Source organism: Pteropus medius, unplaced genomic scaffold, assembly GCF_902729225.1.
Source record: "Pteropus medius unplaced genomic scaffold, Ma_sr-lr_union100, whole genome shotgun sequence".
Lineage (NCBI taxonomy): Eukaryota > Metazoa > Chordata > Mammalia > Chiroptera > Pteropodidae > Pteropus > Pteropus medius.
The window spans coordinates 327,184-344,691 of NW_024348532.1; the positions used below are offsets into that span (position 1 = coordinate 327,184).

The following is a 17,508-nucleotide window of genomic DNA, read 5'->3' on the forward strand; positions in this document are numbered from 1 at the left end:
AACATAAATAAGAGCTTTGCCCCCAAAGTTTCGTCACTCTATCATGTTTGAAAGTCATTTTTAATATATGAATGAATGAAAATGTAAAGATTTGGAATGTATATATAAACGTTCTTAACATATAAGCATATGTTGGATAGCTTTTCTCTTTTCAAGTTTTTAATTATGAAATAATTTGATCATAAATAAAAACACCAAATAACGTAAACAGAAATATGTGCACTGGCCTTATTTTCTAGGCACAAACCTTTTGCTATGTTTTTACCTCTGCCACTCCCACTCTTTCCTCCCTCTCCTCCTCAGAGGTAAACACTAACCAAGGTACTGTATATTATTCCTATACATTTTTTTCATACTTTTACTACATCTATTACTAATCAATATGTGGCACGATTCTATGTGTTCTTTATAAATACATATATGGAATCATATTGTATATTACAATTCTGTGACTGTTTTTATTGCCCTCAACATTATGCTTTTGAAATTCATCCAGGTGATTTTTGTGAGTCTAGCTCATTGCTTACTGTACAGAATTTAATTGTTAATCCTGCCATGCATGAGGCACCGTTACACGCCACAGTATAGGCGATCTTGAAAACAGTATTATTATAAGTGAAAGAAGCTAGACATAAAAAGCTACGTATTGTAGAATTCCATTCATATGAAATATCTAGAGCGGACAAATCTTTAGAGACGGAAAGCAGATTAGTGGTCTCCAGGGTCTGGGTGGGAGGTGGGGAGGGACCACAAAGGGGTACAGTGTTTCTTTTTAAGGTGATTAAAATGTGTGGAATTACATAGTGGTGAGGGTTCCACAACTTTGTGAAAATACTAAAAAAAGCCCCACCGAATTGTGCACTTTGGAAGCGTATAATTTATGGCATGTGAGTTATATCTCAATAAAACAAATTTTTAAAAAGAACTCGGTAGTATGCACAAACCACAGTTTCTTTGTATTCTTTTCTCAGCTGCTAGATATTTGGTTTGATTCTGGTGGTGGGTTATCAGCAAAATGCTGCAATAAACACCCTTTACCCTGCCTTCACGTTCACATGTGTGATCTCTCAGGTAGATATTTAGAAGTAAAATCTGTTTTCTATGATGTCCATGCCTTTCATCCCATCAGGAGATGCAAACTGATAACTAAGGTGGTTTCACTTATTATATTTCTACCAAGATGTATACATTTCCAAGTCCTCCACATCCTTGCCAATTCATAAATGTTTAATTTTATCATTTTTGCTGATTAAAATATGTGAACTCATAATCCATTGTAAGCTGCCTATGTAAAGAGATCTCACCGTTGCTTTAATTTGCATTTTCCTGATTATGGGTCAGGTTTATTGACCATTCAGGGTTCTTCTTCTATGAATTGATGGTTTCTCTCTGTTGTTCTTTTTTCTGTTGAATTGCTGGTCTTTTCCTTAGTAATTTGAAGGATGTGTTTACACAGTAGGCACATCTTTCCTGTGTAAGCTGTCTGTTGCAAATATCTTGTATTTTCATTTCTTTTATACATTTTAATGTTGGCTACTCAGAGTAATTAACCTTTTAGTTTATATTTGGAAGCCGTTCTTTGTGTCATGACTATCTTTACACAAGAAATATAGTCTCCTATACATTCTTCTAAATTTTAAATTTAAAAAATTTTGTTTTTCATATTTAATCCATCTGAAATTAATTCTTGTCTAAGGTGTGAGGTACAGATCTAACTTTTCCATTTGGAACATCAATTGTCCCAGTGCCTTTTATTGAAAGGCCTGTGCTTTTTCATTCAAATTGTGTCTTCAAGTTAATGAAATATTGTCATTTCGATTTCATCTATACCACCTTCCATTATTAGATTAGTTCAGACATTTGAATGGAAATGACAAAAGGAAAAAAAATCTAACTTAAAAAGAATTTAATAATGTAACAAAACTAAAGAAAAGACTGAGTTAAAGATAGCCTCAGACAACTGCCTCCATGTACTCAAATGTTCTTTAGACTTTCCTTCTCTATTTCTATTTCTGCGCTATCATTATTATTTAAAGCAGCTGTGCCTATGAGCCTGGTGATGATGGTGACAATTCCAGGCTTATAGCCTTGCAGACTTTTAGCCAAAAAGGCAAGGGGGCCTTTTTACTTGCTGGATCAATTTGGAAAAAGATAATATCAGCTACCTTTGGAAGGTGTTAGAAAGCCAACTCACAAAAGTTTTAAATACAGAACAAAAAAATCTAGCATTTACTCTGCCCTTCATTTATAACCTGCACCCCAGGACAACCAAATAGTTAAGGAGGCAAAGTATCTACTCATACAATTACTACAACTAATACACAAAGAAGAAAACTTCCAGTCTTACCTTTGGCTAAAGCATGCCCACCTTATCAGGAGTAATAACAGAGGAGGTGGTTTAGTGTCTTTCCACCCAGAAAACTGTTAATGCATGATAGATAAAATGCCCAGAGAAAAAGCAGAAGGGAAATCTGATGGTTAGAATCAAAAGGGAATAGTTTCTCAAAGTCTCACCAATAACAGTGGCAGAACCAACTTAAAACCCAGGCTCCTGCTGATGCCTAGACCAGAGGTCGGCAAACTTTTCCTGAAAAGGAGCAGAGAATAATATTTTCAGCTTCTGTCGGCCATAGGATCTCTGTTGAGACTATTCAACTCTACTGTGGCAGCTGCGGACAAGTAGGTGCAGCTGTGTTATAATAAAACTTTATTTACAAACACAAGTGATGGTCCACAACCTGTGGTAGTTTGTTTTAGTGGCTGGAAAAGATTAATCCAGGGAAGCAGGGAGGGAACAGGAGGCAAGGCCTGTATAAACCCAGCTCCAAGCCCTGGCATATGCTTCATTGTCTCATTGGAATTCATTAGCAAAACGCAGATGCAAAGATAAAAGAACTTCAAGATGGCGACCGCTGGGCATTAAGCTCCGAACACAGGGTCCTCTTCTGAATACCAAGTCCCGGTTGCACTGGGTACACCCATGAAGCTGGCAGTGTTGGTATCTCACTTCAACCAGAAGTTCCAGCAAGGGCACATCTGAGAGAGCATTGACTTGTCCCCTCTCCTCACCAGCCTCAGGATAATAAGGTCACACAGAGTAGTAGCAAGGTGTGTGGTGGGTGGAGTATTTCTCTGTTCTGCTTGCCACAGAAGTCATTCTCTCTAAAACTTGGGCTCCCTTGGCTCCCATCTGTCTGTCTCGCCCCGTGGAGGAAGCTGGTCTTTCTTGAGAAACACGAAAATGACTCAGAGAGCACCCAGGACAGGAGATGGAGCGACAGTGCCTTCAGCTTTTGCTGTCTTAGTTCTAATTGCTTCCAAAACTCAGCCTCCCTTCCCTCCTTGCGGCTCTCTTGCTTGATCATTCTTGGAACCCTGTGTGCCCAAAACGAGAGAAAACAAAACACAAAAACGTCCTTTGAGTCTAAGCTAGTCTGAGAAGGGATTCTGTTTTGACCAGAGTCTTGACAAGTGTTATTAAAATTGATGACTCTAACATAAATTATTAATGGACATCCGTTCTAGTATCCATCCTCCTTAAATCACTATAGTAAATCTTCAATTTCAATGAAGGGATTCCTGACCATTTATTTTCTGAAATCACTAGTGCAGTACCCAGTGTAGTCCAGTTTTGTTTTCTTAACTTGTATCTCCCGCTTGAGACATGCCCACAAGAAGCTAAGAACCCCCGAAAGAGGAGAATTCTTTTTTTTTTTTTTCAGACAGTGTCAGATATAAGTTTGGGCAGATTTATGTAAACTTGGGAAGATTTCTTAAAATCTCTGGGACTCCATGACCTCATCACAGACACACCAGTATCTCATAGGGTTGTTGTGAGCTGTATGACCAACTAGGACCAGTTTTCCCAGAACTGGGGGATTCCCAGGATGTGGGAACGAGGAATTTCCCAGGACATGGGAATCTCAGGGCTAAAACTGAGTCTGTCTCGGGCAAATTGGGTTGAGTTGGTCACCATAGTTGTAAGCATATGTGCTGTAGAGACCTAGGCAGGATAATTACAGTGAATGAGAAAACGACTTCTTCCTTTTCCCCCATCCCCCTATCATACCCACCTCCTAATTCTTTACCTGTGCCCTTGGGGGACACCCACGGCAAGTCTCATGACATTTACAGTCATCTTAGGTATAAAGACTGACAGTCACTGTTGCTTTTTTCTTTCTTTAGTCACATGGCAACGGAAAAAAGTAGCTGTCAGTCCAGTAATTGAAATGATTTGGGCAGGTTGCCTGCAGCTGCAGTGGGCATGGCCAGCTTTTTCTTTATTTGTACTCCCCCTTCCGCTCTCTCTTGAGGCTGCAGTCCTCACTTGCAATTAGTTCTCGATGCCTGTAAATGCATCATCTCCTCCAATTAGTCACCCTCAACCTTTGGGGTAGTGGGGTGTCCATCAGCTCAGTTCCAGCTTCTCTCTGCATGGTTCACCTGCCACCTCCAGGTGGCGCTCGTGGAAAGGAGCGGTCCATTTGACGCTTTCCCACTCTTGAAGTTTGAAGTGAGAACTCTTCATTCTCGCCAGCTCCTTCCTTGGAGAGAGGATGAGACCCACAGCAGGCCGGGAACAGTCCCTCCTCAGTGCAGCTCATTAATTATGGCTACCATGCTGCCAGTTGCAGGTTTTTCAACAGAACCTGAAAACCCGGCTTTGGATGTAAAATCTTCTGATGTTTAAAGATGGGATGCTGACTCAAAAATAAATTTGTTTTTGAGGTTCATCCACGTTGAAGCATGTACCTCATTCCTTTCTGTGAACCAATAACATTCCATTGTATGGACACAGCACATTTGGTTTATCCATTCGTCCGATGATGGACATTTGGGCTGCTCCATCTTTGGGCTATTGTGAATAGTGCTGCTTGGAACATTCATGTATAAGTACTTGTCTGAACACCTACTTTTAATTATATGAAACACCCAGAACAGATAAATCCATAGGGACAGAAAACAGATGAGTGGCTGTCAGAGGCTGGGAGGAGGGGAAAATGGGGAGTAATGGTTTCATGGGTACAGGGTTTCCTTTTGGGGTGATGAAAATGTCTTGGAACTAGATGGAGATGATGGTTGCATAGCATTGGAATGTCACTAAGTATATTCAATGCCAATGAATTGTTCACATAAAAATGGTTAATTTTACGTTACATGTCTGTGGGTCTTATCCAGCACTCTGACCATGAGTTTCAATCTTCTTCTTTAGACTTTAGAAAAAAGACAAACATTACACAGAAAAACACATGGTAAGTTCCATTTACATGAAGTTCAAAAATAAGCAAAAGGAAACAATACTTTTTAAAAAGAATAGAATTATAGTTTGTAAAACTATAAAGAAAAGCAAGAGAAAGATTTGTTCAAAATTAGGGTTATGGTTAGTTATCTATGAGAGTTGGGTGTTGAGATGGGATTATCAGTGAGGGACAGACCAGCAGCTTCCAAGATGCTAGTTTTCTTAGCCCAGGTTTTGAAAAAAATTTTAATTTAATTCTTTACATGGGATGTTGGCTTTTACACATTCTTTTGCATATATGCTGTGTTTCACATTTATAAATAAAAGTTTGCTGAATTTAAAAAAGATGCATTTGGATGTGGGGTAGAACGTTAACAGTGGATCTGAGAAAGGAGTATGCAGGTCTTCAGGGCATTACTTTGACTCTTGCAACTTCTCTGTCAGTTTGAAACTATGTTCAAAAGTTTTTAAATGTATACCAAAAAAAACCCAGGAAGGGTTGTAGATTTCAAGAAGCTTCTATTTCAGTACAAATTGGCAGTTATAAAAATAGTCACAAGGATGTAAAGTACAGCGCTTAGGGAATATTTCAATAACATTGTAATAACTATGGATGGTGTCAGAAGGGTACTGAACTAATTGGGGGAATCACTTCATAAGGTATATAAATGTCTAACCACTGCTATGCTGTACACCTGAAACTAATATAATATTGAATGTCAACTGTAATTGAAAAATTAAAAAATTATAAAAAATCTTCTATTTTCCTTCACTTCAAAAGACAAGGTAAAAAGACACAAATTAATGCTGTAATAAATTATCTCATAGTATGATGTGATTCTTGTTAGTAGTCTTTGAGGGGTCTCTACTCCCTTCTCCCACTTCTGGGAAGTCCATGAAGACCCCAGATAGGACAGAGGGGCAGAAGGAAGACCCTACTGGATGAAGAGCCGTGTTCCCAAGACCGGAGGCCCTGCCCCCATGGCAGACACTTCTCTGGGCTTCCCTGAGCTGGCTGAGCACAAAGTCAAGTAGAAAAGAAAGTTGGTGAGTCCTATTCCTAGCACTTATCTCAGTTCATAATTACACATTTGTTAGTGTGATTATGTGATTAATATGTTTCCATCACCAGACTGTAGGCTCCTCGGGGGTCCCTTTTCATTCCTTACTGTATGCAGAGCCCAAAGTGCCACTCGATAAAAAATAACAACAGCGAGACTGATGGAGTAAGAACTATGTGTCAGACAGTCTACTGGGGCCATGCAGGGAGTACGAGGGCATTTACTCCTCACAAGGACTCCAGGAGGTTAAATATTGCCATGAGCTCTCCTAAGGCAGGGAGAAACAGAGGCACGAAGAAGTCAAGCAAGGTACTCAAGCTGTGAAAGGTGGAGGCGAGTTTCACACTGGACATTCACTGTTTGCAGCCCACATCCTCAACTTCCACCCTATGCTGCCTGTGCTTGCTTAGTGGGGACGCAAATCTGCATTCCCCACTCTCATCCCTTGATGCTGAGTTCAGTGCAGAAGAAATGAGTGGTGTCCTGCCAAAGACTGCAACACTGAAGCAGGGACAGGCTCAGTCTCAGCCAATCAAGGGAGGAGTGCCCGCCTTTTCTGGGTGACAAAATAATATCCTGGGGAGGAAGCCACTGGGACAATATGTAATGATATTATAAGCGTTATGACATTTATGTAATGTATATGTTATAATATCTATGTAATATATAGTATCTGTATAATATCTATATATTATAGTATTTGTTATTTAATATTACAATATCTATGTACTGTTATAGTACCTATGTAACATATGTTGTAGCTATACAGTTATAATAAATATGTTACGTTATATCAAATATAACATTTATATAATACAATGTCATAGTGTATGAATATTATATGTATATGAATGTCAGAACATTAGTTATGATAGGATATTAATATATCATACAAAATTATAATATATAATGGTATGTTATAATTATATGTAAGTATATAATATATATTTATATGTATAATTTATAATTAAATATAGAAATGTTTAAAATATATTAATATAATACCTGTAATGTTAATATAGTAACCTGTGATTATAATGATATGTTATATATAATACTGGCATAATAATATAATGTATACTATTTTATATTCTATGTAATGTCTATATAATTGTATTTATAATTTATAATTAAATTTAGAACATTTAAGAGACCTGAACTCAGAATATGAATACACTCGTATTCACAAGCCAGCACATATTCCACATTTCAAATATTTTTCAACATTTAAGAGACGGCCTCTGAGAGGTAACAGATCAGCTCCAGTGATCCCTACCTAGTGGCAGGAGTCATGAAATCATGATTTCTGCGCTAAAATATGGACATTGGTCTTCATGAGGGACTTGAACACCTGACACGAGGTCCTCCTTCACTGGTAACAGTGCTGTTGTTGCTGTTCCTGCTTCTACCAGCATTCTGTGCACAGCAGCAAATGTGCTCTCTCAGATGGCTGATGTTCTCCTCACTTCCTTCCGAGTCCTCTTCAGAATTTCCTTTCAGGTCCATGTTCCTGCCAAGATCTCGTCAAGGCAATCTGGGCTTTTTCATCATGCATCTCAAAACTCCTCCAGCCCCTACCCACTCCCCAATCCCAACACCACATCCACACTCTCAGGTGTCTGTTCAGTGGCACCCCACTTCTAGGTACTAAAATCTGGATTAATCTCTCGGGTTGCCATAACAAAATACTACAAACCGGGTGACTTAGACGATAGGAATTTATTGTCTCCCAGGTCTGGAGGCTGGAAGTCTGAGATCAAGGTGCCGCAGGGCTGGTTCTTTCTGCTGGCTCTGAAGGAGAATCCATGCCAGGCCTCTCTCCTTGGCTTGTAGGTGGCCATCTTGTCCCCATGTCGCTTCACCTCGCCGTCCCTCTGTGCATGTCTGTGTCCTGATCTCGTCTTCTTATAAGGATACCTGTCAGATTATACTAGGACACACCCTAGTGACCTCATTTTCGCTTGGTCACCTCTGTAAAGACCCTGTCTCCAAATAAGGTCAGATTCTAAGGTCCTAAGGGTGAAAAACCCAACACATATTTTTGGAAGGGACACATTCAACCCATAGCAATGGTCATGTCCTAAATTGCTCAGTTCTCCATCACTTTCCATGGGTTCACTGACATGTGACTTCAGAGCTTATAAGGAGCATGTAGCATGTTTCTGGGGGATAACAAGTGGTCACTTTTCTATACCCTAAAATGCACAATCACATCACAAATTGACTCCAAATCAAAGCTGTTAAATTTCCAAACTTTTAATCCCAAATCAGACCACAGCAAGGTCATACCCAAACATTCTCCCCTTCCCACTCCTCTATTTCCCTAAATTTCACAATAGCCGGAAGAACCTCTCCCACAAGTCAATACATCTAGATTGGAGAAATTAATAGGTCCAACTCCCTCCTAACACCCTGACTTCATCCTCCCCATCCCTAGTTACCCCCTCAGGTCCCCACCAGCCTTCCCTTGGGACCCTTGTTTGCAAAAAGCCTCTCCCTATCCTACCCCCAAGCAACACAAATTCAGCCACCAAGGAAAACATATTTACAGAGAGAAAAAGATGAGGGCACGAGACATAGGTCTGTGGGCCCCAGAGCAGGGAGAACGCTCTGTTGTCCAGGACATGGGACAACAGATTTTGAGGGGACAATAGAGAAAGAAGGGTTTAGAAAGATCTTGGAGAAAGCATGATGGTGGCTCTAGGTAGCCCTGTGCCCCTGCTTGGGACAGAGTGAGCTCCAGGGCCAGGACGGCAGGGTAAGCAAGAGAAAGCAGATACCCGCCAGCATCAGGACCAGGCCAGCCCCCATACCGCAACCCAGAGACCAGGAGTACTCGTAGGTCAGGGCCGGGGCCGCAGGTGGCTCTGGGCCGACCCTCTGCAGCAGGGCTTGCACGGAATGCCGGAACACCTCCAGGCTGACCAGGAGCAGCAGGCCTGTTGGAAGAGGATAGACATGGCGCTCAGGCCCTTGAGGACCCCAACTTGGGTCTGAGCATCTCCCCTAGTACACATCACATGTTCCTCAAATGAGCAACCTGGGGGACCTCCGAGCACCCTCACAGTCATTCATTCAACAACTACTTACTAAACACTGACTATATAGTAGAAACAATTTTGGAAGCTGGAGAGAAGGAAGGAACAAGTGAAAGACAGAAAGTAGGATGATGGAAACCCAGGGCTAGGGGATGGTAATGGGAGTCATTGTTTAATGGAGACAGAGTGCCACCTGGGGAAGATAAAGTTATTGAGCTGCATGTTGGTGATGGCTGCACAACAATGTTAATATATTTAATGCCACTGAACTGTACACTTAAAAATGATGAAAATGGTCGATTTTACATATATGTATTTTACTGTTTTAAAAGAAGGAAAAAGAAAACCCGGAAATTAAGAGTCACAAAAGTCAAAATAAGACTCCATCAAGGCTTTTGTAAAGATTGACGGTGGAATATAAAATAGTCAAACTCAAAGAAGCACAGAGTGGTGGCTGCCAGGAGCTGGAGGCAAGGAAGTGGGTGGTGGTGGGGGGGCGGTCACAGGGCACAAACTTCCTGTTATAATGCGAACAAGTTCTGGGGATCTAATGTACAGCGTGGTGACGCTACTTAACGATTCTGTGTTGAATGCCTGAAATTTGCTAAGAGTAGATCTTAAGTGTTCTCACCACACGCGATAAAAGGTAACAATGTGAAGTGATGGATATGCTAACTAGCTTGATTGTGGAGATCGTTTCACGCTGTTTATGAATCACATTGTATACCCTAAATACATATAATTCCTACTCATCAATCATACCCCATTTAGGTTGAAAAAAAAGAGAGACAGTGGATCCTAAAATGAAAAGAAGGGCAGTCAAGTCAAATTGTAATGTAATTTAATTAAAAAAAAAGAAAGAAAGAAAGAAGAAGGAATGAGACAAAGACCCTAACCTCACGAAGCTTATATTCTATTTGGAGGAGACGGATGGCAAACAAATAAGCCAAGGTTTGCAATACTCAAATGCCTGCAGGAGATAAGAAAGTATAAAAAAACAAATCAGGCAGGTATGGTAAACAAAACACAACTTCAGTCAAGCGCAGCCCTTCAGAAATGGGGACTTAACTTGCCAAATCTTCTCATTTTTCAAGAAGAGATAGAATTTTTATATGATTATGTTTTTTATGGTAAGAGATCCAACCTTTAAATATTGGCTCAGAGAAATTTCTACACACTGCCTGCCCAACAAAGCATGTTATAGGCCATTGTTGGCCTGTAGGCTGACAAGTTGCAACCTCTAAAGTAAACACACCAGAAGACGAGATAATTTCAGAGATGATGGCACACTGGGAAGGAGATAAAAACAGGGTGATGGGAAGGGGAGTGACATTCGGGGAGAAGCAAGGATTTTAGATAGTGTTATAGGGAAAAGCCACTTGAGCTGAGGCCCGAAGGATGAAAATAAGCTAGCCACACCCAAAATTAAGCAATGGCTGTTCCAAGTAGAAGGAATGGCTGGTGCAAAGGTCTGTGGTAGGATGGAGTATAATAGTGTGTTTGAGGAAAAGAAAGTCAATGCGATCAAAGCATAGAGAGTGGGGAGGGGGAAGAGTGGTAGGCAATGGAAGTACAGAGGTAAGCAGTGGTCAGATCACATAGGACCATGGTGATCCATGGTCATGGATCCTAGCTACTTCCCCTCTCAGACCCTGGAGTTGAGTCCCAACCTCAGTCCATGAGCCTCCTTCCTTCTTGTACTCTACTTCTCCAACAGATTTTAATCAGGGGTCTGGAGTCTGTGTACCATGCTTCAATGGTCCCTCTATGAGCCCCTTCTTGGCTTTACACAGCTCAGGATTAGGGCACTGCAGGTGCAAAAGCATTTGGATGAGGAGGAGACATTATCCAGTTCTCTTCATTCCTTTGTGAATTCATACATCTTTTACTCATTCAACAGATCTTAACTGAACTCTCATTATGAAATATGTACAAAATATATAAATGAGACTAACAAAGGCCCTGTCTACCTGCTGTTTCATCCTAGAAGGAAAGATGGATGATAACTGGGTACATGTATTGTTGTGGGCTGAGTTGTGTCCTCCCCAAAAGTTCACGTCTTGGGGTCCTAACCCCCAGTGCACCTCCGAATGTGACTATATTTGGAGATGGGGTCTTTCAAGAAATAATTAAATTAAAATGAGGTTACTAAAGTGAGCTCTACTACAGTATGGCTGGTGCCCTTACAAGAAGGAGATTAGGACACAGAGGGATGACCATGTGAGGACATAGGGAGAAAACTGCCAAGTCAAGGAGACAGGCCTCAGGAGAAACCAGCCTGGCCAGCACTTTGATCCTAAACTTCCAGCCTCTAGAAAACACATTTCTGGTGTTAAGCCCCCCAGACTGTGGTACTTTGTTATGGCAGCCCTAACAAATGAATGCTTATATAATTAATGACCTTTCTATCCACATTAAAAAGGATTTGATCCAATGAAGACTACATTTCACAAGATGCAGCATTTTTTTGGACCCTCAGCTCCAAGAATGCAACGGTCCTTGCCAACTCCAGGTCCAAATCTAAAAATGTTTGGAGACCACCCTTCCCCCAATTCTCAGCCAACAGGCCTTAGAACTTTCCCCTCTTTGAGACCTCTAAAGCCCTTGAATGTCCTCTAATTCTCATCATGCACAGTGCTTGGAAACCCTACCTCCCAGCATGCAATGGTGCTTGGAAATCCAACCTTCTAGCATGCAACTGAGCTTAGAAATTCTACCTCCCAGTATGCAACAGTACTTGGATTCCCTACCTCCCAGCATGCAACAGGGCTTGAAGATCCCGCATTCCAGCATGCAGTGGCCTCAGCCTCCAGGCTCTCAACCCTCACCTGAGAGGCCAAAGCAAACAGCTCCAACTCGGAGCAGGAACTCTGCACCTTTGCTGAGCACCATGATGACACAGAGGCACCCCAGGACCATGACTGCCAGGCTTAGCACTGCTATCACTGCAGCTGCCAGATTCACTTCTGCGAGAAGAGGAAGGAGAAGAAGTAGAGCATATGGGATGCAGGGAGTGGGAAGAACTCCCCTATAGGGACCCAGAACCAAGAAGACAGAAGATTCAGGACTAGAAAAGAATTTTCAAGTGGAAGAACATCCAGTCTAATATTTCACTTGTACTGTTGAAGGAACTAAGACTCAGAGAGGACCAGTTACTTGTCTAAGGTCACAGAGCAAAAATAGAACAGAGCCAGGATTAGAATAAGATGGAAACTACCAATGATCACTTATGATCTGGTCACCATTTGTTTACGGGTGAGGAAACTGAGGCAGTAGGTGTGTAGGTGATGACAAAGAAGGTGGTATGTTACAATGGAATGATTCAAGTAGGAATTTTCCCCAGCCACTTCCTAACTGGAAGACTCTGGTCAAGTCATCGAACCTCTCTGAGCCTCAGTTTCCTCCTCTAGAAAATCAGGATCAAAATCCCTATCTGATTGGGCTATTGTGAGGATTATAAATCACATGTGTAAAGAGTCCAGTGCAGCACCTGCACCCAGCAGTTATTCCATACATGATTATTTCACTATCCTGGAGGAGCACAGAGACTTTTCCAAGCTCATTTAGCACCAAGGCAAGACAGAAAGGAGTAAAGATGGTAATGAACCACTGTTTACTAAGGACCTACTATGTGCTAGGCACCATAGGGTTTGAATCCTGCCTTTGTCTCTCCACTTCCTGGGAAAAATTAATTTAATCATTTGTGGACTTTTGTTTCCTCATCTGGAAAGTTAAGATAAAACCCTTGCCTGCAGGGTATGGCAAGGATGGAGATCTTATACATGAAACATCCAGCACCATGCTTAGCATGTGGTAAATGCACATTTGTGAGGTATTAAAGTACCACCCACAGAGAGGGGATGTGACTGGCCCAAAGTTACGCAGCATGTAGCAAAGGCAGAGCTGAGGCAAGAAAACCATGACCCTACTGCCACCACTTCCAAAGATAGGAGCACTCCCCCCACCCCACCCACTCCCTGCCGGGACATAAGAATTGAGCCCATGCTGGGGCAAAGCAGGGAAGAGAATACTGCTATCAAGAACTCTTCTAGCATAGTCAGCATATTCCCACTACGACCCCGCCATGGAGTGAAAAGTTCATACCTTTTTTTGTGGTTCTCTGGAAGATGCGTGCATTCTCCCCTGTGGTGAAGAATTTAAAATAGGTGCAGTTGGCTTCTGTGGGATCAGGAAAGAGAGAAAAAGGGAGATAATGACATGGAGGTCCCTAGTGTAAGCTCAGGACTGCACTTAACATATCTCTCAACAGCCTGAAAACTTGACATTAGCATCCCTGATTGATAGAAAAATGATGCTCAGAAAAGTAAAAGCCACCTGCTGTCACACCGCTATCCAGGAGCTGGGATTCCAGGTCTACGGCTTTGGGAGGGCTAGTGACCTCTCTGGGGCCTCTGGATCTTCCTCTATTTAATGAGATAATAGTTTCTTTCCTGGCTCCCTCGTGGATTTATTGAAGATCAAGTGGGTTAGAAATGGATAATTGCCTTATTCAACAAAGGACACCAAAGTACAGGCCACAGAAGGCTAACAGACTCAGAAGAGAGTTTTAGAAAGGATTCTCATCTAGAAGACCCACAGGAGTCCTGCAGATCAGCAGGAAAAGAAAGGTAAGCCAGGTAAAAAATGGGCAAAGACATGAATAGTCGCTTCATAAAAGAGGTTGCCTGGATGACTCACGAGTACAGGGCGAGATGCTACACCTCACTAGATATCCCAAAAATGCAACTCAAATCAGCAGGGAGATGCCACTGAAGAGCAATTAGATGAGACAACGTTAAAAGGGTGATATCAAGCGCTGGAAGAACAGGAAACACCTGGGAGTGTAACCTGGTGCAGACCTCGTTTTATTGCACTTCAATAATGCTGCGTTTTCATCAACATTGTGGCAGGACCCTCCACCAGCAAAGTTTATGACTCCCCGAAGGCTCGGGTAATGGTTAGCCTTTATTTAGCAATAAAGTATTTTTAAATCAAGGTATGTACATTTATGAGACATAATGCTGTTGCACACTTAATGCACTACAATATAGTATAAACATAGCTCTTATGTGCACTGGGAAACCCCAAAATTCATGGGACTCGCTTGACTGCGACGGTCTGGTGCTGAACTCGCAGGTATGCCTGTCTTTCTGGAAAGCACTCTGATAGACTTTATTAAATGAAGTATGTTTATTCCCAGCCTTTTCATTTCTGGGGCTACATCCAGACAAAAACCACACTCAGAAATATATATGTGGATGTTCACTGCAGTACTGTTTATAGTAACAGGAAGTCAGAAGGCTAACAGAACCTGGAGAGATTTGAGGTTTTCCCCAACACAGTGTTGGGAGAAAAAATTAAAAACAGGAAAACATCTATAGCATGATATTATTTATGTAAATTAAAACACCTACAGATATAAAGTAATGCTATATATTTTCCAAGTGGAAAGATATATGCTTGGATGCCTATCAAACACATTAAAGAGATGAGTTAGGAAGGAATGAAATAAAAGAATAATAATGTTAAATAGAGCACAGGAAGAACCTTGCAAAGGCTGGTAATGATTTTGTGACATAAACTGAAGAGTATGATTCATTCAATTTTGTGTACTTGAGATCTAAGAAACCCTAAACTTAAAAAAGGCATTTTCTTGCCCATCAATAGACAATTGAATAAAGAAGTGGTACGTATATATACAAAGGAATATTACTCAGCCATAAAAGAAAAGAAAATCTTACCATTTACAATGACATGGATGGACCTAGAGAGTATTATGCTGAGTAAAATAATTCAGAGAAAGACAAATACCATATGATCTCACTTATATGTGAACACTAAAGAACAAAATAAATGAACAAATAAAACAGAAAAACTCATAGATACAGAGAACAAACTGATGGTTGCCAGATGGGAGGGGCTTTAGAGGGCTGGGTAAAAAGGGTGAAGGGATTAAGAAGTATAAATTGACAGTTACAAAATAGTCATGGGAATGTGAAGTACAGCACAGGAATATAGTCAATAATATTATAATAACTATGCCAGGTGGGTATTAGACTAATTGAAGAAATCACTTCATAAATTATCTAAATGTCTAACCACCATGCTGTACACATGAAACTAATATAAAATAATACTGAATGTCAACTCCAATTGAAAAAAATTAAGGCACTTTTTAAACTGTATTTTAAAGCCAGAACTTCCTGTAGAATTCACCTAGTTCAATCGAATTCATCTAATTCACTTCTCTCTTATTCTATGGATGGGGGAACTGAGGCATAGGAAGGGAGGAGAGAGGTAGAAAATAAGAGGGGCTGAAAGAAATATGAGAGGGACCAGGCAGTCTTGAGGAGTAGGAAGGAACTTTCCAAACTGAAGGAGGATGTGGAGGGACAAGAGATGGACTGAGTCAGGTGGGGTGGTATGGGACACTGGACCTGGCAGGCTGAGGGAAGGGGGAAGGAGGAGGGCATTAGTTGTGACAGTCCTTATGCTTTGTGCAGCAGAGTGAAGGGGACACTGCGTGTAACAGTCAGTGGGGGAAACATGGTCTACATACACACAGGAAGTGTGAGCCCCATCTAGTGGGCGTGGGACACCATTCTGGGAGAGTGTGGGGTGTCTGGCATCCCACGTTGACTACTAATAATATGGACATCTTGTCTCCAACCCCAGAGGATATAGCACAACCCATTTGGAAAAGAGTTGTTTATGGGTCACCCCCTCGTGGCCCCTTGGAATGTCCCTGACAGGCACTGGGGTATTTCTGAGATAATGAAAGAGGTGCAATGTGCTCTGAATGGTCGGGATTGTGGGGTGACAGTAGCTGTCTCGTAAGGAAGTTGAAGTCCTTTCTGACTAATCTGGGGACAGCAAGGGATGTGAAGGACCCCATTGAATACAGTGAGGTGGGTGGGACATCCCCTCCAGTGCAGCGAGGACCTTTGGGACATCTTTGTAGACTAGTGAGATGCAATCTAGGGTAGTTGCTAAGAACAGAAGTGACCAGGGTTCAAAGCTGGGTGCATAGATGAAGCCACTTACATTTCTTCTCATTTTTCTTTTCTGTAGAATGGGGACAGTAATAACTATGCACAGGGTTGCTATGTGGAAACACATTGATTCATGTGAAGTGTCTAAAACAGAGCCGGGCACGGCATAAGCATCTAATATTTATATTACTGGACATCCCATTTTCACAGAAGTTTGAGGACTTCCTGCTTGAGGCCTGAGGGGCAAGAACTAGCCCATCTGCAGAAGTGAAGTGTTTAATCTGGATGCTGAGTGGATGAGTACCTCAGACATCCCACTTTGCTACCAAGGGCTTGGGGTATCCTAGCTGGGACCCTATGGATGTAAGGTTCCACATCTAGGGAAGTTGAGCATGGGGTGTCCTATCTGGAGCCTGGAGGAATAGGCGGTCAAGCATGTGCCATCCTGAATGGACCCTGAGGGGTGTCAGATAGTTTCCTTGGGTCAGTGGAGGTGGCATGAGAGCCCGTTCCCAAGGGGGACAGGCTGTCCCACTGGTATAAGCAAGAAGCATGGCGTACCCTGTCAGGGAGTGTGAGAGGTAGGGGACAGTTCCCTAACATAGCGAGGAATGATAGGGCTACTCTGTGGGAAAGTGAAGCATGTGGGGGAGTGTCTGTAAGAGCAAATGAGAAGGCTGGAGTATGCAGGTGGCTCATTTAGAGGTGAGAGGGATGGTAAATAGAGGAAGCACGAGGGCTGCCTGGGTGTTGGGATCTGTGTGGTGAGAACTCTATTGGGCAGAATCAGTAGGTGGGAATAGGTATGGATTCTACTTGGAGGTCAGAGGTAAGGTGTTCTGTCTCCCAGGGCCCGCAAGATAGAGGTACAGGCTGTCTCTGGTGTGAAAGAGCAAGCTGATACCAGGAACCCAGATTCTCTAAGGGCACAGGCTGTGTGTGGACACATGCACAGGGACACATGCACAGGCTGTCTCAGGGGCTGTGGGCGTTTCTGGGGGACACAGGCTGTCTGAGGGCACCATTTGTGTCTGGAGTCACAGGGTGGGTCTCAGGGGTAAGGCCATGTGCAGAGGTACGAGGTTTCTCTAGGGAAATAGGCTCTCTCTGGGGGTATAGGCAAGTCTGGAGGGTGCAGGCTGGTCTGGGGATACAGGCTGGTCTGAGGATACAGGCTG

General features: G+C 42.1%; 1 protein-coding gene across 3 annotated transcripts in view; it reads right to left on the reverse strand.

Annotated features, from left to right (window-relative positions):
- Positions 1–9,000: 9,000 nt before the first annotated feature.
- CACNG6 (calcium voltage-gated channel auxiliary subunit gamma 6) overlaps positions 9,001–17,508 on the reverse strand; it is a 9,164-nt gene continuing 656 nt past the window's right edge. The window contains exons 2-4 of one of the 3 annotated variants that reach the window (XM_039879905.1): positions 13,443–13,517; positions 12,167–12,304; positions 9,001–9,239 (exon numbers count right to left, since the gene is read on the reverse strand). In XM_039879905.1, the coding sequence (XP_039735839.1) occupies positions 9,001–9,239; positions 12,167–12,304; positions 13,443–13,517 (452 nt within the window). The remainder of the gene's footprint in view (positions 9,240–12,166; positions 12,305–13,442; positions 13,518–17,508) is intronic. The other 2 variants (XM_039879906.1, XM_039879907.1) reach the window with 2 other exon arrangements.